At 38.0% G+C, this 24,717-nt stretch overlaps 3 protein-coding genes and 1 long non-coding RNA gene across 4 annotated transcripts in view; 3 read left to right on the forward strand and 1 right to left on the reverse strand.

Annotated features, from left to right (window-relative positions):
- The window catches only part of LOC107661498 (transcription initiation factor TFIID subunit 4B-like), a 41,928-nt gene extending 25,190 nt beyond the window's left edge, over positions 1 to 16,738 (reverse strand). Inside the window, exons 1-9 of the mRNA XM_016451113.1 lie at positions 15,505 to 16,738; positions 14,985 to 15,145; positions 14,122 to 14,298; positions 13,901 to 14,023; positions 11,523 to 11,612; positions 10,833 to 11,091; positions 8,058 to 8,188; positions 6,519 to 6,644; positions 1,456 to 1,512 (exon numbers count right to left, since the gene is read on the reverse strand). Of these exons, the coding sequence (XP_016306599.1) occupies positions 1,456 to 1,512; positions 6,519 to 6,644; positions 8,058 to 8,188; positions 10,833 to 11,091; positions 11,523 to 11,612; positions 13,901 to 14,023; positions 14,122 to 14,298; positions 14,985 to 15,145; positions 15,505 to 16,738 (2,358 nt within the window). The remainder of the gene's footprint in view (positions 1 to 1,455; positions 1,513 to 6,518; positions 6,645 to 8,057; positions 8,189 to 10,832; positions 11,092 to 11,522; positions 11,613 to 13,900; positions 14,024 to 14,121; positions 14,299 to 14,984; positions 15,146 to 15,504) is intronic.
- A 1,335-nt stretch (positions 16,739 to 18,073) lies between these two features.
- Positions 18,074 to 20,264, forward strand: LOC107661507 (dnaJ homolog subfamily B member 9-like). The gene is made up of 3 exons (XM_016451127.1): positions 18,074 to 18,138; positions 18,768 to 18,992; positions 19,611 to 20,264. The coding sequence occupies exons 2-3, from the start codon at positions 18,776 to 18,778 to the stop codon at positions 20,045 to 20,047; spliced, it is 654 nt and encodes a 217-aa protein (XP_016306613.1). The 5' UTR covers positions 18,074 to 18,138; positions 18,768 to 18,775; the 3' UTR covers positions 20,048 to 20,264.
- Positions 20,265 to 21,598: 1,334 nt separating this feature from the next.
- On the forward strand, positions 21,599 to 22,485 carry LOC107661508 (uncharacterized). Its single transcript, XR_001631113.1, has 2 exons — positions 21,599 to 22,269; positions 22,371 to 22,485. It is a non-coding gene; the product is annotated as an uncharacterized LOC107661508 (long non-coding RNA).
- An 835-nt stretch (positions 22,486 to 23,320) lies between these two features.
- LOC107661477 (dynamin-1-like protein) overlaps positions 23,321 to 24,717 on the forward strand; it is a 14,323-nt gene continuing 12,926 nt past the window's right edge. The window contains 1 exon segment of the mRNA XM_016451090.1: positions 23,321 to 23,536. Within this exon segment, the coding sequence (XP_016306576.1) occupies positions 23,435 to 23,536 (102 nt within the window). The 5' untranslated portion in view covers positions 23,321 to 23,434.

The following is a 24,717-nucleotide window of genomic DNA, read 5'->3' on the forward strand; positions in this document are numbered from 1 at the left end:
TATAAAATTACACACACACACACACACACACACACACACACACACACAAACACACACACACACACACACACACATATATATATATATATATATATAATTTTACTGTGCTGCCTGGGTAAAATAAAAAACTACTGCTAGCTTAACAAGAGGATATTTCCTGAATCCCTAAAAATCTCCTATATAAAAAAGGACATGACCCTTTTGACATGTTCAACTCCAACTTCTTGTTTCAGTAAGAGCAAGGTAAGAAATCAGAGACAGAGGTTCAGAAGCAGCTGTCTAGGCTTTAAGACAGGTCTTCAACAAAGAAGAGGAGCTGCCATTTTGCTTTGAGGTGAACCATGTAAATAAATATATAGAACTGTGCTGTTCAGCGTTTCTCTTTACTAGTCTAGTTAGCTATACTGTGATCTGAAAAAAGGAGATGCAGCAAGACCAAAGAAGCTTCAAGAAGTGCTTCTCTCTTTCTCCATAACGATATGCCCTCAGGTAAGAAAAACAACAGAGTGCTGAAACAAACAATATATCCACAGCAACAGAGAGACAATGGGCTCGGCGGCTCTAGATTTGAATAAAACATGCTTAGAATGATCGCTGGGGTTCAGAAAAGATCCTCTTTGACGGATGAGATCTAACAGTGGTTGTCAGTACAAACAGAGACATATGGTGACATAGCGACATATGGTGTGTAAACCACTTATTTACAGAACGGAGGGGAAATGACAACAGAGGAATGTTTTTTTTTTTTATAAAAATGGGCCAATTTCTGTATCCAAAATTGTAAGTTCGTTTGGCATTCAATGAAAATTACAGCCTCAAAGCTGTTCACTGTGCTATTGAGGATTCCCCCCCAACTAATTCAAGTTGAAACAGGTCATTTCTAAAGAAAAATAATTCAAATGTATATGCAAAATCACAGGACATTTTTTTTCTAGTCACACTTGATCATGCAAAAACAACGATTGTGGACTGGACCTTTCAGGCTTCAGAAACACAAAGTTATTGTTTGACTTCTTAAAACTTGAAATACAGTCCTATTTGGTAGTGCTTTGGTATCTTGTTTGAAAATTGACAGCACCAGTCCCCATTCATTCTTCCTGAATAGAAAACAGCAACTGTTCTTCAAAATACCTGCTTTTTCTTCCACGAAATGAAGTCATTTTGCTTTCATTGCCATTAAACCTGATGAAAAATCTTTAGTGCTCAGACATGTCATGCCCCCCACAAGCCAAAGATTAGCCCATATTAGACTCATGATGGCAGCAGGGTGGTGTGACATCTGAGCAAAATGATGACTTCCTCCCCATGAGGTAATAAACTTGTTAGGAAACGTATGAGACCATTTGTCTCAATGTCAGACTAAATTATGTCAAAGTCATAGCAATGGTATAATCATGAAAAATGTATGTTGAGCACTTTTATTAGTACTATTAAATAGTCTTCCATAAAGCTCACCTCTTTAGCTTTCTGTTTAAGCCGAGCCTGTTCGGGATCCTCCTGCCTCGAGCGACTCTGCAAGCAAAGAGAAACATTAGAACTAAAATAGACCGGTTTAAATTAGATCCAGGATTTAGATGAACAAAATTAGAGCAGAAATATCCATTCAGAAAACAATCAAAAAGTAACAAACAAAGAAACAGTTCATCCAAAAATGAATATACTGTCATTATTTACTCATATGCCATTCCAAACTGATTTGATGTTTTTTTTGCTGTAAATATTCTTCAAATTTGTGTTTCACAGGAAAAATGTCAGCATACGAATATGAAACAACACTATTACTAGAGAATAACGACAAACAATACCATCCCTTTACCTAAACTTTTGCTGTACATTAAGAAAACATTAAGCGCCTGTGACAATAATTCTACCATGATGACAAACTAAATGTAAATGGGTCAAGTCTATTCCCAAACAGTATTTATGTGAGACCGGCAACAGAAAACATAAGAACAATTATCTTCTGGCTGACATCTCAATTAGCCGACTGCATTAATTAGAATAGGGACGGCGGTGCACTGGGAGTCACTCTGGAGCGGGACATCATCGGCGTCATCATCAGTTTTTGTTGTTTAAGTCAACTAATTACCTCTGCTTTCATGTTGCCATGTCCTATTCCTGTGGGGAACGGTCACACCCCCACCGTATCTTAAGGAGTGAAACTTCAAGGGAGAGCAATGCATGCTGGGAAGTTGCTACTAGCCGTTTGTTGCTGCTTTGGAATCTATATGTAGACTCAAGTGCCACCATCACAAATGAAATAGTTAGGAACTGATATGCGAGTAATATGCAATTCCGTTTCTGAACAGATTTATATATATATATAGAGAGATGAGATTTAATTGGTTTTGGTTAACTCAAATCACAGTAAAATAAATAATAATTAAAAAAAACCCTGAATGTTCTGGTTTCAATGCAAGTATCGTCCCACAGAATTGTGTACGCTAAGTATCGGCTGATATTACAGATATAATTTTTTTTAAATTTGAGAAATGATTTGAATTGAATGGTATCGACCAATTTTGGATATTAATTATTTTGGATACTGTTTATTCTCTGTTCCTCCTTCATATTTTTACATTTAGAAAGTCTAGATCATCATCTTATACCCCCTGAAGTTAATGTAATAATTTCTAATGAACTAACATCACTGTAAAATGTAATCTTTGCGTAAATCTCGAAATTAATATACATTTTTGATACTGTACAATATAATGTTGCAATGTCTCACCTTTAGCATGCAAAACAATTATGTTTTTATATATAATTTTTAGGGATGCACCGATACCGATACTGGTACCAAACGCCGATACCACACAGCATGTGATAAGTGCAGAGGCGGACAAAGTACACAACTCTATTACTTAAGTGAAAGTACAGATACTGCTGGTCAAATATTACTCCATTACAAGTAAAAGTTGTAAAGATAGATTTTTACTTAAGTAAATGTGCAGAAGTACTTGCTTTTAAAAGTACTTCAGTACCAAAAGTAATTTTTTTTTACTGTTTTATTATTGTTGTATGTAATAATTGCAACACCTCTGAAGCAACTTACAACACATTACACCTACTGAATACACTGACTAGCTTGTAGTATCTTTGGAATAAAGAGCTTTTAGCATGTTAAAAACCTATGGGGGAAAAAAAAAATATATATATATACAGTGGGTACGGAAAGTATTCAGACCCCCTTAAATTTTTCACTCTTTGTTATATTGCAGCCATTTGCTAAAATCATTTAAGTTAATTTTTTTTTCCTCATTAATGTACACACAGCACCCCATATTGACAGAAAAACACAGAATTGTTGACATTTTTGCAGATTTATTAAAAAAGAAAAACTGAAATATCACATGGTCCTAAGTATTCAGACCCTTTGCTGTGACACTCATATATTTAACTCAGGTGCTGTCCATTTCTTCTGATCATCCTTGAGATGGTTCTACACCTTCATTTGAGTCCAGCTGTGTTTGATTATACTGATTGGACTTGATTAGGAAAGCCACACACCTGTCTATATAAGACCTTACAGCTCACAGTGCATGTCAGAGCAAATGAGAATCATGAGGTCAAAGGAACTGCCTGAAGAGCTCAGAGACAGAATTGTGGCAAGGCACAGATCTGGCCAAGGTTACAAAAAAATTTCTGATGCACTTAAGGTTCCTAAGAGCACAGTGGCCTCCATAATCCTTAAATGGAAGACGTTTGGGACGACCAGAACCCTTCCTAGAGCTGGCCGTCCGGCCAAACTGAGCTATCGGGGGAGAAGAGCCTTGGTGAGAGAGGTAAAGAAGAACCCAAAGATCACTGTGGCTGAGCTCCAGAGATGCAGTCGGGAGATGGGAGAAAGTTGTAGAAAGTCAACCATCACTGCAGCCCTCCACCAGTCGGGGCGTTATGGCAGAGTGGCCCGACGGAAGCCGCTCCTCAGTGCAAGACACATGAAAACCCGCATGGAGTTTGCTAAAAAACAACTGAAGGACTCCAAGATGGTGAGAAACAAGATTCTCTGGTCTGATGAGACCAAGACAGAACTTTTTGGCCTTAATTCTAAGAGGTATGTGTGGAGAAAACCAGGCACTACTCATCACCTGTCCAATACAGTCCCAACAGAGAAGCATGGTGGTGGCAGCATCATGCTATGGGGGTGTTTTTCAGCTGCAGGGACACGACGACTGGTTGCAATCGAGGGAAAGATGAATGAGGCCAAGTACAGGGATATCCTGGACGAAAACCTCCTCCAGAGTGCTCAGGACCTCAGACTGGGACGAAGGTTTACCTTCCAACAAGACAATACATCAGACTGCCATCATGTCAAGCACTCCTGAACATCTGTGATGGTGGCTGGATAAAAGCATGTGATGTGCGAGCCAAATGTGCGCCATTGTTAGTGTGCTTGTGTTTGAACGTGTTGCGATTTGTATATTTGCTTGTAAATGTGAATACATTTGTTTGTGAGCGTGCAAAAATAGCATTAGCACACATTACAGTATGGAACTGCATAAAATAATACTCAAGTAAAGTACAGATACTCAAAAAGTGTACTTAAGTACAATACTCAAGTAAATGTACTTAGTTACTATACGCCATGTGATAAGTGCCATATTCAGACAAAAAAACATTGACAACAGACAGTAGAATGGAGTTATTAGAGATTAAAGAGGTCTACGAAGTATATGTATGCAATGAATATAAAACATTCAGTATTAATGCCTGTATAGCTGATGTGCGTTACTTAATGGTAGGGAGGGAGGGAGAGAGAGCGCGCATTTCTGTTGTGTGATCTTTATTGATGTTCGCTCACTTAGCACGCATCATTTGGATTAAACTAAACCGCAAGACAATTTATAGGGGCATTCACTATAATCGTAATGTATTTTCACCCTTAAGCATACACGACTTTCTGGCGAAAGTGAAACTAATAGCCTGCATTACATACCTTTCTATCAAAGTTAGCTGACATTATCAAGCTGAATTTGTTCTGACACAGTTTAACTAAGTAATAGGCAGTTCTTGTCATATTTTATTACCATTTTCTAAACTATAGCGAATAAACTGTGATAATGTGAGAAATGTTGAAGGTGTCTGAATAAAATTTGGTTTGACTATCTATTTGATAAATTAAGTTAACCAACTAACATCATACATACTCTTTTGGTTTCTGTACCCAATATTTAAAAAATTTTACAAATGCAATGAAAATATTGGTATCGGTACTCGGTATCGGCAAGTACCAAAAATAAAAGTATCGGTATCGGGCGAGTACTGGAAAAAGTGGTATCGGTGCATCCCTAATAATTTTAATATCAGACAATTATCGGTTATTTGCCATAACATGAAAATAATTATTGGCTTATATAAACCAGAATTTTAATATCAAGTGATATGTACTCCCTGAACAGACTAAGAGAGATGGGATTTGTTCAGGACAAATTGTATTGGCAGTATCTGTGATATAGTTGATTACCACAGAAAATAACTTTGACTTCCCCCCCAAAAATTGACTTTACATTTATTATAAGCTGATATTACAGTTTTTTTATTTATTCGTATTGGGTATTTATTTATTCATGCTAATTTTCTTTATTTTATAATGTTATAATCGAATGCTTTTATCCTCCAAGTTAATTTTCCCCCCCATTCTCAAAACCAATTATCGATTTTTCATACTGTATATTATAATGTGATACATAAATTCACTTGTAGTACCTAAAATGACTAAGTTTATTTTTTGTATTTGTTATATATATATTTTTATAAGTGTAGATTTTATTTCCAGCATTTTTTTTTTTTTTTTTATAATTTATTTAAATAGTACAGAATTTTGGTATCATCCATTTATCAGTTATATAATTTGAAAATAATTACTGGCTTATCTGTATCAGCCAGAACTTTAATATCGGTGAATCCTTACATCTAAAATATACAAATTTAGTATCAAAAACCACCTACCAGTCCATCCCTGCCAATATTGCTTAAAACCCAGAACTAAACCTCATGTCTACCTATATAGCAGTTTTTAAAAAAGCCATGTAGTCTTGATTAATTTATAAGCAGCATTCACTTGATTGGTGCCAAAAAGGTAGTGATGCCTTAAGGTTCATCCATTACATATAACATTATTTTTCCCCCCCCAACAAACTCAGTGAGTGAGATAGTGTCACTTCCTTAGAAAGAAAGCGACTTCAAGGCAAATTTAAAACATCCTCTCTCGCTCCCTAACAGAAGACTCATTCCCTTTCCCCTGATGTACTCCAGTCCAGGCAACAGTACAATCAAATCAACTCGAGACTGGATAAATCCCTCTGGCTTTGCCATTACTGCAATTTGCTCCAGTATGAAGCAGACCAAGTGCAATCTTGTGTCTTAATAACACTGTCTTTTCTCTCCGAGGCTTAAAAGCACAACCGGTTTCTTTTAAACAGTGGCCAACACGTGCGGGAAAAGCCAGCGTTCACTGGCAAGGCGCTGATGGGCAGACTGGCGCCAACGGCCACTCCCGCATCACTCAAACCTACTTTTGCGGCTTTCATTAGCAGCTCCCGTTCTTCGTCATCTTTCCTCTCCTTCTCAATCTTCTCCAGCTGCTCAAAGAACTTCAGTTGGGTCCGCACATCCGATGTCTGCTCGTACAGCTCCTCATCCTGGGGAAAGTAAAAACAAAACTCCTCATCCACAAGTTCATCACCTTTACGTTGTTATAAGAGTGAACTAACTTTTTCCTCCAGCTCGCCTAAAGTTTCACTCTTTTCCCTTTCGTGCATAAATGAAAGTGAAGTTAGTAGGTCACCCAGAGCTAATGGGATAATTTTGTGTTTCGCAGTGTTTTTGCGAGGCAACCCCAGACTCTTTTTCCTGCGATGGTTGTTCTAGCGTTGCAGGTAAAAGAGCTGCGTGAGGCGCAGCAGAAGACCAAAGCTGAGCGACGCACACACACACACACACAGGAACCCACACATTTTCATGCACTTCTGAGGCTATAGCCTATTAGCAGCGGGAACGGCACTGCTCTTCTCATTTCTTCACACACGCTTTCTTTTGTGCTGAGGCTGCGCCTCACTCGCAGGGCCAACTTTTCCCGTCTCCATTCAAGTTTGGCTTGTTTTTCGCTGATATCAACAGGCTGACTTCATAAAGCCGTAACAGTTACTCATTTTGAACAGTTTGTTGCAAAATCAGAATGGGACAAATCGCAACATGACACCATATCCTCTTTGCGTAATTTTTTTTTCTTCTTAGTACAAAATGAAAGTCTAGATTTCCACGTTTTTTTTCCCTCAAGCTCCATTACTTTCAGTCTTCTATGATAACAAGTTTTAAAAAACCAGGATAATTTAAGATACGATAATTAAATAATGAATAAAATAAAATCTGTCTTTTTCACTTACCAATAAACACAGGAAGCTTTGGTGCTCTAAATTAACAATTACAACCTATTACAATCAATACCAATTTGGTTTCTGAATTATTTTAGGATTGACGCATCACTTATGGTTTCCACAAAAATATTAAGCAGCACAACTCAGCATATTAGAAAGATTTCTGAAGGATCATGTGACACTGAAGTCTAAAATAATGGCTGCTGAAAATTTTGCTTTGTCATTACAAAAAATAAATCACATTTTAAAATATATTCCATTATTTTTTAAATTATTAATATTTCACAATTTTTATATTTCATATATTATATTTATTATATTTCAGCCCATAATTCCAAGTTATGTCATCAACACCAACATACATCTTTAATCATGTTAGAATAACTGATCAATTAAAAAAAAACAAATTATGATTGATTTTTACTTTGGAGTTATAATAGGAATTATAAGTAGTTAGTATGATGCTGTACAACAAAAGTCTTACCCTTATAAGTCTTACTAGTGTAGTCTACTCTTCTTACTAGTGCATCTTCCACGATCAAGACTCAGGTTAGGGTTAACATTAACAGTTGCATTTTCAGCATGAAGGATGTATAATGAGAAATGTTCGGCGGGAAAAGTCAGTTTGTGGTTTCTCTTTGAAGTTCTGGAGCGAGCGGCTCAAGTATTGGTTCTTACTTTGCAGGAGTCGACGCGGTGTTGCGCAACAGTCGAGACTTTCTCCAGCATGGAGCGCAGCCTAGACTGAGCGGCGTAAGAAATGAGAGTGACCGTCTCCATTGACACCTCCGTCACGCCGAACTTCTTGGCTGAAACGATACAAAGTTTGGTGTTAAAGTCGCTCGGGAAGGTAGGGGAAAAGTGAAGAAAAGTGATTCTTTGAGCCTGGAGCACCAAACCAATTAAAAGACAAGTATTATTGTTTTGCTTCTCAAACCTGCCTCATGATATGACCTAATTTAACTGGTAAACACTTCACTGCCACACTTTGCATCACCCCCCTGGCAACAGCATAACAACCACAGCCGGGCTCCATGTAATAGCACATATCCGCAGGCACTCATTGGTATGCACTGTGTGCTAAATCAAGCGCACAGGGGGAGAAAGAGTTTGCTTAAATACAATAATGTAGGGTGCTTTTTTGGATGAGAGGGATCCAAAGACCTGCCTCATGTCTATGACAGTCTCCCGTTTCTTCGTGCTCTTTAAGACATCTTTAAAGTGATTTATGCAAAGGTTAACTAATCATTATTAATAAGATGCTGGTGCAGTATGTTTGCAGATTGCATGTATAGAATTTGGGTGTCTGGTCTTGATTCCGGACCCTATTTTGTGTTGATATACACCTTTTCCTATTTAGTAATGGAGAAAAAACAGCAGACTTCCACTAGTCTTTATTTCCAAGGGATTATGGGTAATATTTAGCTTGCATACTAATTACACATCAGTAATATTGTGAAATATGCCACAAAAATATTAAAGGGATAGTTCACCCAAAAATGAAAGTTTGGTCATTAATTACTCACCCTCAAGTCGTTCCAAACCCGTTAAGACCTTCATTCATTTTCCGAACAGAAAATAATATATTTTTGATGAAATCTGAGAGCTTTCTGACCCTCCATTGACATCAATGCAACTGACACGTTCAAGGCCCAGAAAGGTAGTAAGGACATCGTTAAAATAGTCCATGTGACATCAGTGGTTCAACTCGTGAAGGCGTGTCAAAGACTGACACATAAGAGAAGAAATAGTTGAATAAAGTCATTATTTTTGTTTTCTTTGTGCACAAAAAAGTATTCTCCTGGCTTCATAAAATTACGGTTGAACCACTGATGTGACTTGGACTATTTAACAATGTCCTTACCAACTTTCTGGGCCTTGAACATGTCAGTTGCATTGCTGGCTTTTCAGGGTCACAAAGCTCTTGGATTTCATCAAAAATATCTTCATTTTCATTCCGAAGATGAACGAAGATCTTACAGGTTTGGAACGACATGAGGGCGAGTAATTAATGACAGAATTTTCATTTTTGGGTGAACTATCCCTTTAAGCAGCACAACTGCTTTAACATTGATAATAAGAAACATTTCTTGAGCATCAAATCATTATATTAAAATGACTGACAGCTTAGCCATCAGAAGAATAAATTACATTTAAAAAAATATATCAAAATAAAAATTTTTAAAAATAATAAAAAAGAAATTGTAATATTATTTCACAATATTACTTTTTTTTTTTTTACTGCATTTTTTATTAAATCAATGCGGCCAGTTGCAACCAGCAATGTATATATCACACTTAAAACATAACATTCATGCTTGACTTGCTATGTAGCATCTGTACGTATGTAGATTCAAAGGCATCTAGTCCTTGAAATGTGCATTGTTTGTTTAGGCAGGGACATTCAGAGTGCATGCAAGTGACCTTGTCAGGGAAGAGGCCCGAGGCAACCTCACATTTCAGCACACAGCAAACTAATAGAGAGCCATCAGAAGACAGCCTATAAAGTATTCATACGCAGCCTGAGGAGGCCTCAAGCTCGGACACAGGGCATTCATTAGCCTGACTTGTGACTTGACCTGACCAGTGGAAGTGCACTAGAAGAGACTTAGAAGAGACCCCTAGTCTTAGGCGGAGATCAAGGAGAGAGGACTGGAAGGTCCCAATCACTGAATCTCTATTTTTTAAGCTTAGGGTGGGTCACTCTATATATAAAAATATGAATAAATACTATAATAGTAAATACTATAAAATAAATACAAAAATAACAGTCAACTAGTCATCTAAAAAAAAAACAACAATTAAAATGCCCAGAATGCTTTGTCTACTTTGTTATTTTGTATAAGTATAAATATATAGAAATTAACAGCAATAGTAATAATACTAATAACAACATTGTTAATATATATATTTTGATATATATTTTTGGCAAAAATGCAATTTACATTAAGAAATATGAATTTAGCCTAATTATACAGTGCTTCTTTATGACTGATTACTTTTTAGGTTTTAGGCTACTGATTGGCTAGTTGATTTTAAAATCATGTAGTACAAAGTATTAGTGTTCAGATCCCTTGTATACTTTATTCATATGCCTGACTGTAAATCTGGCCAAAAATATCATCTATACAGCTTTCTCTCTGCGTGGCATTTAAATCAAGCAGCCGAATCATAAAGCTTAGAAAAGAGTGACACATCTTTCCTGTCTCATCGGGCCAGCTTTCATCAGCTTTGTGTTTAAATCCATTCATAATCCCACACCCATTTAAAGATCCGCCTTCAAACAACGTCAGTCAACGCTGATACAGTAATTAGACAGAATATTAACTGCCCACACAGTGGCGGTACAGCCTAAACCTCTTTATGACTGTAAACCTGCCAGGAGAAACTGATCCTGACAAGCACATTGCCAGACTGCCGATGAGAGTATTGCAGCAGCGGGTTATTGCGTACCAGTCTCCAGGAGACGTTTGTGGAGCAGGCTGGCAGGAAGGAAGGCCTCGTCCTTACAGGAACGGATCTGAGTGCCCACCAGCTCCGAACCCGTGGCCAAGATACGGGCGTTCTCCTCATTTAGGTTCACACGTGTGCTCGGCGCTGGAGCTTTAATGGTGTTCACCGTCAGTGGGGTGGATGTAGTAGAGGTCTGAGACAGCTGTGTTAAAGACTGCTGGGAGTTCAGAAGAGTCAGACGCAGAGCAGGCAGACTTTTCTGTACAAAGAGAAGGGGAAACAGATTTCAGGTTTCAAAAACACAAAAGAACAAATTTCGTGCCTTGAAAGGATAGCCCACCAAAAAATGTAAATTCTGCCATCATTTGGTCACCCTCATGCTGTCCAAATCGGTATTATTTTATGTCTTCTGCTGAACACAAAAGTAGATATTTTGAAGAATGTTGATAACCAAACAGTTTCGGTCTCCATTGTCTTTCATTGTATTTTTTGTCCATACAATGGAAGTCAATGGGAATTGAAGCAATTAACTAACATTTTTATAAATATCTTCTGTGTTCCACAAAAACACAAAGTCATACAATTTTGGAATGACATGAGGGTGAATAACAGAATTTTCATTTTTTGAAACTCTCTCTTTAAGCTTCTGTAAGTAAGAACAATAAGCACAACTGCTTTTTTGAGTCCTACCTTCAAAAAAGGGATCAGGTACGGTTGAGGAGATGATTTCAACTCCGTCTGCAGGCGATTTGTAAACTCCTCAGGCTCGATTTTTGCATCCTTTGCAGATTTTAGAAGGAAAAATACACATCAGTTATCTCAACTAAAATGACACATGCTTTATGTAAAGATTATTTCATGTTCTTTTTAATTCTATTCTTTAAAAAAAACAACTTGCCCGTTTTAGACTTCCACTCTATTCATTTACTAACTGCTTGTTTTCTTTTAAAAAACTAACAATAGCTTCTCAATTCTTTTGTATTCTATCAGTTTTTTCAATTTATTATACAATTAACAAAAAGCAAAAAAAAGGCCTCTAACACTAGCTTGCTCTATTCTATCAGTTTTCTTTTTATTATATAATTAAAAAATTATTATATAATAGGCTAACTGAGACTTGTCATAGCACTTGCATATCATTGCTCTTTTGTTGATTTTGATTGCTTCCATTGTCCTCATTTGTTAGTCGCTTTGGTTAAAAGCGTCTGCTAAATGTCTAAATGTAAATGTTATTTAAAGGGGTCATATGATGCTTTTTTAAAGATCATTATTTTGTGTATTTGGTGTAACAGAATATGTTGACATGCTTTAATGTTCAAAAAACACATTATTTTTCAAATACTGTACATTATTGTAGGTCCTCTATGCCCCGCCTCTCTCAAACGCTTCGTTTTCTACAAAGTCCCTCCTTCCGACAAGTGCAGTCTGCTCTGATTGGCCAGCTGACCCAGTGCATTGTGATTGGCCGAACACCGCAAGCACTCGTCGGAAATGTAACGCCCCTTACCATAATCGCGAGCTTCATCTTTCAAAATAAATGTAAAGACAGTAAATAATGTCATTAGTTTTACCATCAGTTCAAGCCCAAAAGGGCAACAGAGTCGCGTGACAGACACAGTGATGAAGCTGGGATGTGTGCAGCACACAAGCCACGGTTAAGACAGCTGACTCCACTGTGATGTGACCCCCTCTCTCTCACGCTCTCTCTCCCTCTCCCTCTCTCTCTCTCTCACACTCTCTCGAGCTCTCTCTCTCTCTCGCTCGCTCACGCACACACACACGATGCGCAAAACTCCGCATTTGAACAGTCAATAGCAAATACTTAAACTAATAACAAAACAGTAGCTGATTCAGAAGCGCCAGATTGTCATAGCAAAGTCAGAATTACCTCCTCTCCTAGGTTCACGAAACGGTCGTCCATAAAATGCATTGCTGTTCTGTTGTAAGTCATCTTAAAGATTCCTAAATGCATCTACTTTCAGAAGGCCAAATATAGTGCTTTTGCTTTCGCCTAGAAACACACAGTGTCTCCCTGACATGCTGCTTCAACACTAACTGCGGTTACTGAAACCACGTCTTCTTTCTTTGTGTGCACATTTGGCCGGCATTATGCAAATATTTCCACATAGTGAGGTAGATATGTGGGGGCGTGTTAGAACGAGCCGTTTTAGGGGGGCGTGGCAGTGTCTTAACTTTGATAAAGAATATCTCTTTGGTTTTGAGACTTTAGTCTTTGCAACTTCAGGGATCTTATCTATGCACAATCAGCTTGTAACACTCCAAAGAGAAAGGGAAACTTGAAATCGCATCATATGACCCCTTTAAGTACTAGAATTTTCAATAACCAGCTCAAGTTTAAAGAAAACAATTGAGGGCTCTGAAATAAAACTTAAATATTCATGACTGTATGATGTATTAAACATTGTTGTGACTTTGGCAGATGTAAAAATCAACAAAGTTACAGAGCTGGAGGTTTTTCAATAATTCATTTATACTTTATTTCCTACAAATAATTTGCTACAAAGCTATGAAGTCACACTTAACACATTGGAAATTAGGTGTGAATTGTTATCTTTATAGCAAATTATTTGAAGAAATCTTTTGTAACAAAAAAACAAAGTTGATTAAAAGATAAAAAAATATATCTAAAAAGCCAGTAAAAATACTGGCAGGACAAATAAAAACTAAATTATGCCAAATTTGCACAGTAAAGTTGACACAGAAGCGCTTCTGCAGTGGCATATAATGCTGCTCAGAGGTGGCATAAATGCATGTACACACCAATTACAACTGTATACTTTGAAAGGCAATTTAGTTTGATAGGCAATTTACTCTGGAATTTTGAACAGGCAAAAATGTGTGCGTTTTTTAGGTTTTTTTTAGTCCTGCAGTTGCTGACATCTACAGTTTAGCATGAGAATACCACTAGAGAAAATACTATCATTTTAACTGTCACAATGAACTACTACATCAAATCTTTTATTAACAATTAAGCAATACTGAAGTGTCGCAATCATAACATTGCTGCTAGTGATGCAGATATAAAACACTAAACAGCTCAAACTTACCAGCAGATCCTGCACTAGTGCCTTCACATTCCGAGATGTTTCCGGCGAGGGGGAATTATGGGATGCCAGTTTGATGAGTGTTGCTAGGAAGTTCTTGCACTTCTTTACATTCTCTTGCATTTCCTAAATGAAAAATTACAGTATATTACAACAGATAATGAATTAGAATCCATGTCCACCAATAGTCATTGACATTATGAACGAACACAGTGTAGCACTACCTGAGAGAGGACAGGGGCTCGGTTAGTTGGGGCAGCAGCAGAGGTGGTGATGGGACTCTGAGGGGTCACAGAGGGCTTGAGAACTGTCTGTGGCGCAGGCTGCACACGGGCCCCTGCTGTAATGACTGTGGTGGTGGGCTTCTGAGCCGAGGTAATCGTTACCACTGCGGTCTTCTGCTGCAAAAATAAAAGCCAAGTCAAGTTAAGAACCGTTTCAAGTGTTTTGTGCACCACGACAAAAATAAATGTTTTGCCCAAGCTTTCAGCTTGAAATAATACAATAAACAACACATTTAAGAAACAGTTCACCCAAAAATGAATTTTACATCATTCCAAACCCATATGTTGTCATTTTTTTAAGCAGAACAGACAAAACAATAATTTATCAAGAATCTTCACATAGACCAAATCTGAAGATTGATTTGATTGTCTTGTGTGATTAACAGAAGCAAATCAAATAAGATATTTGGTTACAAGCCAATCGAGAAATAATGATGTTTGTTGTTACTGTCATGCAACCTGCACCACATTTGATTTGACAGTAAAATCAGGATGAGATTGTCTGCAGATAAACCACACAAAGCTTTCATATGGTTTTAAGAACATTTCAAAAGTCATATGAACTACATTGAAGGTGATTTAGAACACAAGAGAACCACTTCATTTCATTTGTGGAATACAAAAGCAGCTGTTATGCAGCGAGAGTCTCAATCACCATTCAATTTCACTACGTGGAAAAAAGATGCACTGAAAGTGTCAACAGAGATGGCCTTCCTTTATATAGCTATTATTTACTGCTAAAACAGAGTATTAAAATGCAACAAGAGTTTTAGATGCTTTCAGATGACCTGTCTTGCTCATACCTGGGCAACAGGTGTGGTGACTCTGAAAGCCGTTCCAGCAATGGGTGTAGCAGGTCTCGGTGACAGGGTGCCTTTATTTTGGTTCTGAGCTTTGGCCTGAGCCAGGACCTGCTGAGGAACCAATGCCAGCTGACCGGCCTCCGTGCGTACCAGCACCATACCTCAAGAAGAACACAGGAAAAAATTCATAAACAAATCATCTAGGAGTAATTAAAATAGCTGGGAAAAGTAGTAACAATACTACACTCATGTTGTGCCAAACCTGTATGGCTTACTTTTTTTATCCACACAATGAAAGTCAATGGGGTCCAATGTTGTTTTGGACCCTATTTACTTTCATTATATGCACAAAAATATTCCTCAAAAATGTCTTCTTTATGTTCGGAAGAAGAAAAAGTAATTCAGGTTCAGAACAACATTTAAGGTTTGTAAATAAAGACAGAATTTCCATTTTTGGGTGAACGGACCCATTAAACACCCTCTTTTTGGCATCTGGTCTCATCGCTTCCTAAGCTTTTACCTGGAGGTATGGTGAATCCCGGCGGTAACTGAATGGTAGTTTGTTGCTGCGGTCTGACGATCAGCTGGGTCATAGGAGCCCCTGGACGCTGCGGGGGCGTCGTGGTTGCCGTCCCCTGAACGGGCGCACCAGGTCTCAACAGGGTCGTAGGCTGTCCTACGAGAGCAGTCGTTGCTGGCTTTGCAAGGGCAGAGGGCGTGCTTGCCACAGGAAGTGAGGTCACCACCGGGCTGGACGACACTATAATCTGAGCGGGCGTGCTGGGGTGCAACTCTACGGGGGTCCCGGGGAGCTGGTTCGGGACGATGGCTTTAATCTGGTTTTGAGGGTCAGATTTGGGCTCTGTGTTTGTGAACGGCACAAGACCGGCGCCCTGCACGGGCAATCCTGAGACTTTGGGGTCACCTCCGTTGTGTACCACACTAGTGATGGTGTTAGGAGGCCTGTGCAGTGCAATGGTGGGGTTTGCTTGACTATCTAGTGACACATTCGCATGTGGCAGTGTGCTGTTGGGCTGAGCGCACACAAAAGCAGTATTTGTACTAGCAGGAGCAGACATGTTGCTTTTACCATTACCTACACCTGAACCAATGTCAATACCGTTTACAGAAGCAGGAGCAGACGCGATAACAGAAGAGTTTAACGTGCCACTGCTTCCGTTCACAGTCTGTATTCTGGCGGGAACCGACCGGACACCAGACGCAATGTGATTTGTTTTGGGCTGAGAGTCTGTTGGTGCTGCGTCACTTGAACAAGTTGATGGATTTGATGAATGATATTGCACCCGGTTCGCGGCTGTAACCGAATTTGCAGAGGTGCTAGGCAGGTTCGCGGTGGACGGGACAGCACCGGACGCCGGTATCCTGTCCGGGCCGTTTTCTTGAGAGTTTCCCTCCTGGTTTCGCTCTGGCTGCCGCTGCTGCTCCAGTGTTGTTCCTACTTGGGCGGGCAGCAATTTCCCCAAGTGTGGATTTAGCGTGTTTGAGGGTCTCCTGGTGTCGCCTTGAGGCCCGACCGCCTTGTTTTGTCCACCCAACTGCGATTCCAACGAGCCTACGAGGTCACTGACGGCTTTTTCGTCCACTTCGGAGTAGAGCATATCTTCCAGTGGATCGGGGACGCCCGCCATCTTTGAGAGACGCTTGAGAAACGCGCACGACGCGTGCGTTGTTTTGCTGCTGAGGCATTGTGGGAAACGAATGACATCATGGGCCAGATTTGCAGCTTTTGTCATAGGCCTGTCAAATTTGGAAACTATCATATAAATATTTAATATGATTTGATAAAAAAATACATACAATTTTAATAATTAAAATATAATTTAATAAGTAAATAAATAAGTAAATATGTATTGAAATGAAAAATTAAATATATTAAAATGTTACAATTTGGGAATACTATTTAAATAATGTGATATTTGTAATATTTAAATATTACAAATAAAATCAATTTCTGTTAAACTCATTTATAAATATCTTCAATTGTTATATTGATAGATGCAGAAACATAGTTTTATAGTTTCATACCTTTTTGGAGTTGTACTCATTCGGCTTGTTTTTGGTCAGATTTCTGTTGTGTTTTATTAATGATCACATCATGCTCATCTTTTAAAATTGTATTGTCATGTTTTCAATTATGTCATGTCTTATCATCAAGAATATTATTTAAATAATATGCTACTTCTAATAGCTAAAGTTAGCATACATAAATGTAAATATGGAGGAAATAAGCTTGTTTTTAAAGGCAGAAGTTCAACAATATCTAAAAACAATATTAAATATGTGCTTTCCCGTTTTTAACATTTACATTTTTTTAACATTGTTTATCCTAATCCTAATCTTGGCTGTATTTATAAATCTTTAAACAACAAACAAACAAAAAGAAAGCATAAGCCTGATTCTTGGCCTTCCCTACTTTTTAACTGAAATGGAGATTCAAACAAGTAAATTCGCTTGTTACAGTAAATGTTTTTATTATACAAAACTAAGAAAATATTTTTTTCTTTCCTTTATTTCTTCTTGTTTATATAATACATACTGTTTATACTGTTTTTATAGGTAAAACAGTATCTGCTAAAAGTCTGTCATGGACATTTGTTGATTTGTGGAACAAGGCTTAGAGAATTTGTGGCAAATATTGATGAAATAATAATAAGTAATATCACCGTGGTATACAGATATCCAGTTAAAAGTAGATATTGAATATTCATGTGATTTGTGTTTATTAGTAAAATAAGGTATTGTCTTTATTTTTACCATTGTGTAGCCTATACATAATTTTGGGGGTCGATATGGAGGTTTATGCCTTTTAATATCTTAAAATTACGGATATTTAAACTGTTTATGGTGGCCATAACGAAAAGCGACAGATTTGTCTTGACCCTGTGTACATAATATCAGAAATTAGAGTTTAGTTTGGAAAGCTTTGATTAGCTAATAGCTATGTAATATGACTCGCTAAACAGATTAGACTCTGAGTAAATACAACGCAACAGTGAGGTTTCTGGTGTCTGGTTCGTGTGTAGATCACGTGGTACAGAGCTGGACCAATAGAATTGCGAGTCGTGTTGTACGGCCCAAATATTAAAAACGCCAATATCAGTTTTGGTCATTTTTAACGGCGCTGTCAACCGGAGTGAGTACAAGCGCTAAAATATGGTGTCTTATTACTATTTGTTTAAAATAATGTGGCATGTTTTAATAATGCGAATATGTCTAAAGATCTTTTGTTGATAATGCGATAGAGTTATGTTAGACATCATGTTAGCAAGCGGGCTAATCGAGTTCATCAGTCTTATGAAAGTTGGTTTCGAAAGGCGTATTGCTGGGGGTTTTATAATGTCTCATTCTTAATAAATGAAACAATATAAAGAAAATACATTATATTGTCAAAGAAATCGCAAACATGTACAGAATACTGTACATACATTGGCAAACGCAATATACTAAACAATATTACCATAAAAATATCAAGTATGTTCTATTTAATGCAATGCTATTAAATAAATAGTTAAACAAAATAAATGTTTAATTTTTTTATCATTTTTAATATTTTTATTTTATTGTAATGTTGTTTAAAACAGCAAAGGGGGCGTGGTGCATCATTAATTTGCATTTGTTTATTTTTTCTGACATATATACAGATTCTGTTATTTTACAATAATTATTATTAAGAGGTGTGGATCTTATCTATGAATTAGTTTGGTGTTTAGACAAGCTTAACTCACAAAATCCTGCTCTCTCTTCCGTCCTCTTATCAAACAGCCAGAAGCATGGCCATGGCACAGTCAACACTGATGTTCGCAGTGTGCATCTTGATGATAACTGAACTCATACTGGCCAGAAAGGACTACTATGACATCCTCGGTGTGCCAAAAGATGCTTCGGAACGTCAGATCAAAAAAGCTTTTCACAAGCTTGCCATGAAATATCACCCCGACAAGAACAAGAGCCCCGATGCGGAAACCAAATTTCGAGAGATTGCAGAAGGTGGGTTATATACACTACCTGTCAAAAGTTTGTAGTAATTAAAAATTGTTCATGTTTTTGTAAGAAGTCACTAATGCTCACCATGGCTGCATTTATTTGATAAAAAGCTGATATTATTACAATGTAAAAAATTATTTTCTATTTTAATATATATAAAAATGTAATTTTTTCCTGAATTTTCAACATCATTACTCCAGTCTTTAGTGTCACATTATTCTTCAGAAATAATTCAGATATGTTGGTTTGGTGTTCAGTTATTATCAGTTATTGTTGATGCTCAAGTCTAAATAATAGTTGTTATTATCAATGTTGAGAACTGTTTTTCTGCTTAATATTTTTGTGAAAACCATGCTAATTTTTTCAGGATTCTTTGATGAATAGAAAGTTCAAAAGAACAGCACTTAGATAGAAATGCATTATAAATGTCTTTGCCATGACAGGAATAAATTACATTTTAAAATATATTAAAATAGAGAACAATTATTTAAAATTGTAATATGTAAGTACATTTATTTTTGTTCAAATAAATGTAGCCTAAAAAAAAATGTTTGTTGTTTAAAGCAAAAATTCTTCAAATTGTTCATTCTGTTATGCATACATTTTTAACTCGTTCTGCAGCATACGAAACACTATCAGATGAGAAAAGAAGGCTGGAGTATGACCAATCAGGATACAATACATTCAGCAATGAAGACGTGAACAGAGGAGGAGAGCAGCGTTTTCATCATTCCTTTGATTTTAACTTTGACGACATGTTCAGAAACTTTGACATCTATAGCCAAAACAGGCAAGCTCGTTCAAAAAGGCACTTTGACGAGCACTTCAGGGCCCACCAGCAAGCACTCAACCGCCATAAGAGACACTCCCAGGGTACTTTTGGTGCCGGAGTCTTTGAGGACATGTTTGAAGACATGGAGAAGATGTTTACATTTGACCGAAACATAAAAAAGACAGAGAGCAGGTTTCAGGGCACAGCCAAACAGCACTGCAGAACGGTGACCCAGCGAAGAGGAAACATGGTCACCACGTACACGGATTGCACCTCGTCCTCCTGAACATCAGAGTGGGCCACAGATCGGACCATCACACTTTTATTTTATGCCTGATTTAGAGTTATTAATTTGCTGCTGTGATAAGTGGGGTTTGATTTTACATGTGACTGATCTGTTATTTATGATGATAATGGGTGTGTTTGGAGTTTTTATTGGTTTGATTGAGATTTGCAATTGACACTATTGGCGCTTTTCCACTGCATGGTACGGCTCGGTACGTTAACTTTTGGGGGGTTTTCCACTGGGTACAGTACCTGGTACCTGGTACTTTTTTTAGTACCACCTCGGTTGAGGTTCCAAGCGAACCGTACCGTTACCAAAACGTGACGTGTAAACTCTGCTGATCACGGATTGGCCGGAGAGAATCGTCACTACCTGCGTCACTGAACTTGCGACACAAACACAAAAGAACCGCTAGATTTAAATCAGCACAGCCAGCGAAGGATCGAATGCAACTGTTTTGAACGAGCGCACCTTTTTTTAACAATCAAAAAGTGGCTGTTCCCCCTGTTGAGGAAGTACAGACGTTGCTCTCGTTGATAGCAGAGGAGCGGATCCAGTGAGAGCTTCATGGGGCGACGCGGAATGAAAAAGTTTTTTAGGAGTCGCGGCAGTAGAGGCGGCGCAACTATAACGACATGTGAATAATCCCGCCCACTCTAAAGCGATAACTGCAGTGGAAACGCAAACCGAGCCGTGCCGTACCGTACTGAGCCGTACCGAGCCGAGTCGTACCACGCAGTGGAAAAGCGCCATAAGTTGGATAGTGGCCTCTTAAAGGAATAGTACACCCCAAAATGAAAATTTGCTAAAAATGTACTCACCCCCAGTACATCTAAGATGTAGATGAGTTTGTTTCTTCATCAGAACAGATTTGGAGAAATTTAGCATTAGATCACTGGTTCACCAGTGGATACTCTACAGCAGGGCTGTCCAAACTCGGTCCTGGAGGGCCGGTGTCCTGTAGAGTTTAGCTCCAACCCTAATTAAACACACCTGAACCAGCTAATCAAGCTCTTACTAGGCATAGAAACTTCCAGGCAGGTGTGTTGAGGCAAGTTGGAGCTAAACTCTGCAGGACACCGGCCCTCCAGGACTGAGTTTGGACAGCCCTGCTCTACAGTGAATGGGTGCCGTCAGAATGAGAGTCCAAACAGCTGATAAAAACATCACAATAATCCACACAACTCCAGTCCATCAATTAATGTCTTGTGAAGCGAAAAGCTACGTGTTTGTCAGAAACAAATCCGTCATTAAGGTGTTTTACCTTTCAACCACTGCTTCTGGCCAAAGTATGAGTAAATAGTCCATAATAACGCTTCATCCAGTGAAAAAGCCCATGCCCTGTTGACCTCTCACGTCATTTTTGTTTAGAACTGTATTGGACTGTTTTCTCTTGTAAACAGTGCTTGATCAGTGCATATTTCTCTCCTGATTCAGACAAGATTCGAACTTTTTCACTGGAGAAAGCAATATTATAAACGGAGGACTCGTATTTTAGCTGGAAGCAACAGTTTGAAGTTGTGCTTTTCAGCTTTCATTCTGACGGCACCCATTCACTGCAGAAATGTGTATTTTCAGCATATTTAAATTTTTGAGTGAACCATTCCTTTAATAGCCTGAGAGTCTAGTTTTAGGCATTTTATGAGTTTGCTTTCATCCCTGCGGCACTAAATTAAAAAAATGAAATGGTCATTAATTTGTTAATAATAACAAACTACATTTGATGACCCTCTAATATTAGTGTGCATTTGTTTAAATTGCACTTTCTTGATCATATGAAACAAGTTGTTATACGCACAAAAAAGAAATTCATGCCTAGTTGGCGACTAAAATCCCCTACTATACTGAAAGAACAAATGTGCTGAAATCCTGAATCATAATTTGATGAAAGCATCTGACAGATCATTTAGCTCTTCCATTATCTTCTCTTCTTATCCAAGGTTGTATAATTTGTGTTGGTGTTGAATGCTCATGGTATGGATCTTTGAGATTCACATCTTCATGAACTGGTCTCTTATTTTTATGTGAAGCTTAACAAATGTTAATAATATAGTTCATTATATTGAAGTAGTTTCTTTCAAACTCAGACTTGTTAGATAGAGAGGTGCCTTTCCCACTCATTGTGGTAGACTGAGTTTAATGTAATCAGGTTGGAGCACTTTTATGACCTCATGTGTATTATAGTTTGCATGGCTGAGAGAAAGTAGGTCTCAGTTTTTGTCGTGGACATCGGTCACCCGGTTGGGTTTGTAAACAGCTTTTTTAGGAAAGTACAAGAAGTCTGACATTGTTCTCTGAAAGTGTATTTTGGCTGAACATTGAGTATGTTTGTAACAAAACATACGAGTTGAGATTGTTTTTATATGGCAGCGTTACCCCTAAAATAAAAAAGGCAAGGGGAATGTACCAACTTAGCATGTGCCTGACAATGTTTTTTTCTTTTTGTAAGTACGATGTATAACTCAGCTGTGCTGCTGTATGACTTCACCTGTGACCTGTTTTGTTGAATAATCCTGTGCAATATTTAAAGGCAGTTCTCATGTCGTTTTAACTGTTACCCACTGACATAGTTGTTATGAAATGAGTCTCGGTAGACTCATCTGGCACTTTATTTATTGTAATCCTATGGATGAAAAATAAATCTGAAATGGACAATTTGAACCCAGATGTATGTATACTTGGGTTAACAATAAATAGTGTTGAAAATTATGTGTTTGATGGACTTTTTCTTTAGGATTTTCATATAACACAAATATTTATTGATATGGGTCGGGTGCATTTTTAGTACCCTTAGTAAACTTGAATTGACATAACATTTTGATTGTAAAATACATGTTTATAAAATACATGTTTTGTGTGTACAAATGTTAAATTAAAAGGCTCTTATCTATCTATCTATCTATCTACATGTATATATATTTAAATCTTTTTATTTAAATGTTAATCTACTTAAAGTTAGTGAAAACATTTATCTTTATCTTGATGTAAGTTATAGTTGTTCAGATAACCATATTAATAACACCACGTGTCTACATGTGTCATAATGTATGTAATATTGCCACTTTAACTATGTTCAGCGCTACCTCACCCACAACATGTTTTCCTAAAGCTCCAAAATATTTTTGTTGAACCCCATAGTTACGGTTGCCTTGGCGCATTCACTCAGAACAATGCTTGGAAATGTAGTTTATTTCCAGAAAATTCAAAAGTGGGTCAACAGCTGTTGTCTCGTCTAAAACTACAAGTCCCATAATGCACCGGGGCTCAGTTTTTGCCGGGTTGGTCCATGGTGCCACTGTGAGGGACATTGGATGACTTTGTGCCGTGTTTAGCCGGGGTATTCGCCTTAGCTCATTAATTTTGACAGGGGAAGAGATCGTCAACGCGATGGAGGCTCTTATTCCTGTCATTAACAAACTCCAGGATGTTTTTAACACAGTCGGGGCGGATGTTATCCAGCTGCCTCAGATTGCAGTGGTGGGAACGCAGGTAATGCTTTAGTTGCGGTTTCCATTCAGATTGAAACAGGTCTATGGCAGTGTCTCAAAACCTAGTGAGGTACCTACGTAGACAGCATTTTTGGGCGCCAAAGTTCGGAATGGTATCTAAAGTTCGAGTGCGCCTGTGAAGCCCCCTAGCTAGGCAGTTCACTTGTTTTGAAACACAGCCTAGTATTAGCTACATTTATTTATTTATTGTTGCGACATTTTTTATATAATGTTACACATGGCAAGGTCAACGACAAATAAACGAATGTCGCATTAAATGTACCGGAAATTAAGACAATACAATCAAAATCTGCAGCGAGCTTTCAAATAATGTTATCAGCGCTGTCCAGCTAACTAGCGTGCTAACGCAAGTCCTCGCGTGTTTCCTGATTCCTATTTGAATAATTGACTTCGCAGGCATATTATGTGAAAATTCCTACTATTAGGTCAGGAATGTGTTTATGTTTTAACAGTATCAGCAATATCACAAAGTGAGTTTTAGGGTTGTATTGATCTGAGTACAGTAGCTAACACATGAAGAGATGCGCCATAGTCGGTCTGAACTTGACAGTTCTGGCAGCATGTTTGGACTGGACAGCTGCAGTACTCACTGTACATGAAGGGCAAAATGGATAGAGCAGAACTAAGATAAAAAAGATTGTGGATCTTTTCCATTCTGATATTACACAAGATATCTGCATCATTTCGTTATGGAAGTATTGCATACTTGATAGTATTGTGATAGACCTTTAATGGATGACTCATGAAGAAGAAGAGTTTCTTAAGGTATAATAAGTTTAACGAGTCTTAAAGCAGGGACTTTCATTGACCGCTTAAGAGGATATGGCTGTCTGTGTGCCCAAGAAAGTGTCTTAACCCTGTAAAGTCTGACATATGAAATAAAAATAAAGTTTGCATGAGTATTTCATTTTTTGTATAATATCGGGCTTTTATGGTTCATATGAGTGAGTGAGTGAAGTGACATGTGGCCAAGTATGGTGACCCATACTCGGAATTAGTGCTCTGCATTTACCCATCCAAAGTGCACACACACAGCAGTGAACACACACACACCGTGAACACACACCCGGAGCAGTGGGCAGCCATTTATGCTGCGGCGCCCGGGGAGCAGTTGGGGGTTCGGTGCCTTGCTCAAGGGCACCTCAGTCGTGGTATTGAAGG

This window comes from Sinocyclocheilus anshuiensis, unplaced genomic scaffold, assembly GCF_001515605.1.
Source record: "Sinocyclocheilus anshuiensis isolate Anshui unplaced genomic scaffold, SAMN03320099.WGS_v1.1 scaffold491, whole genome shotgun sequence".
Lineage (NCBI taxonomy): Eukaryota > Metazoa > Chordata > Actinopteri > Cypriniformes > Cyprinidae > Sinocyclocheilus > Sinocyclocheilus anshuiensis.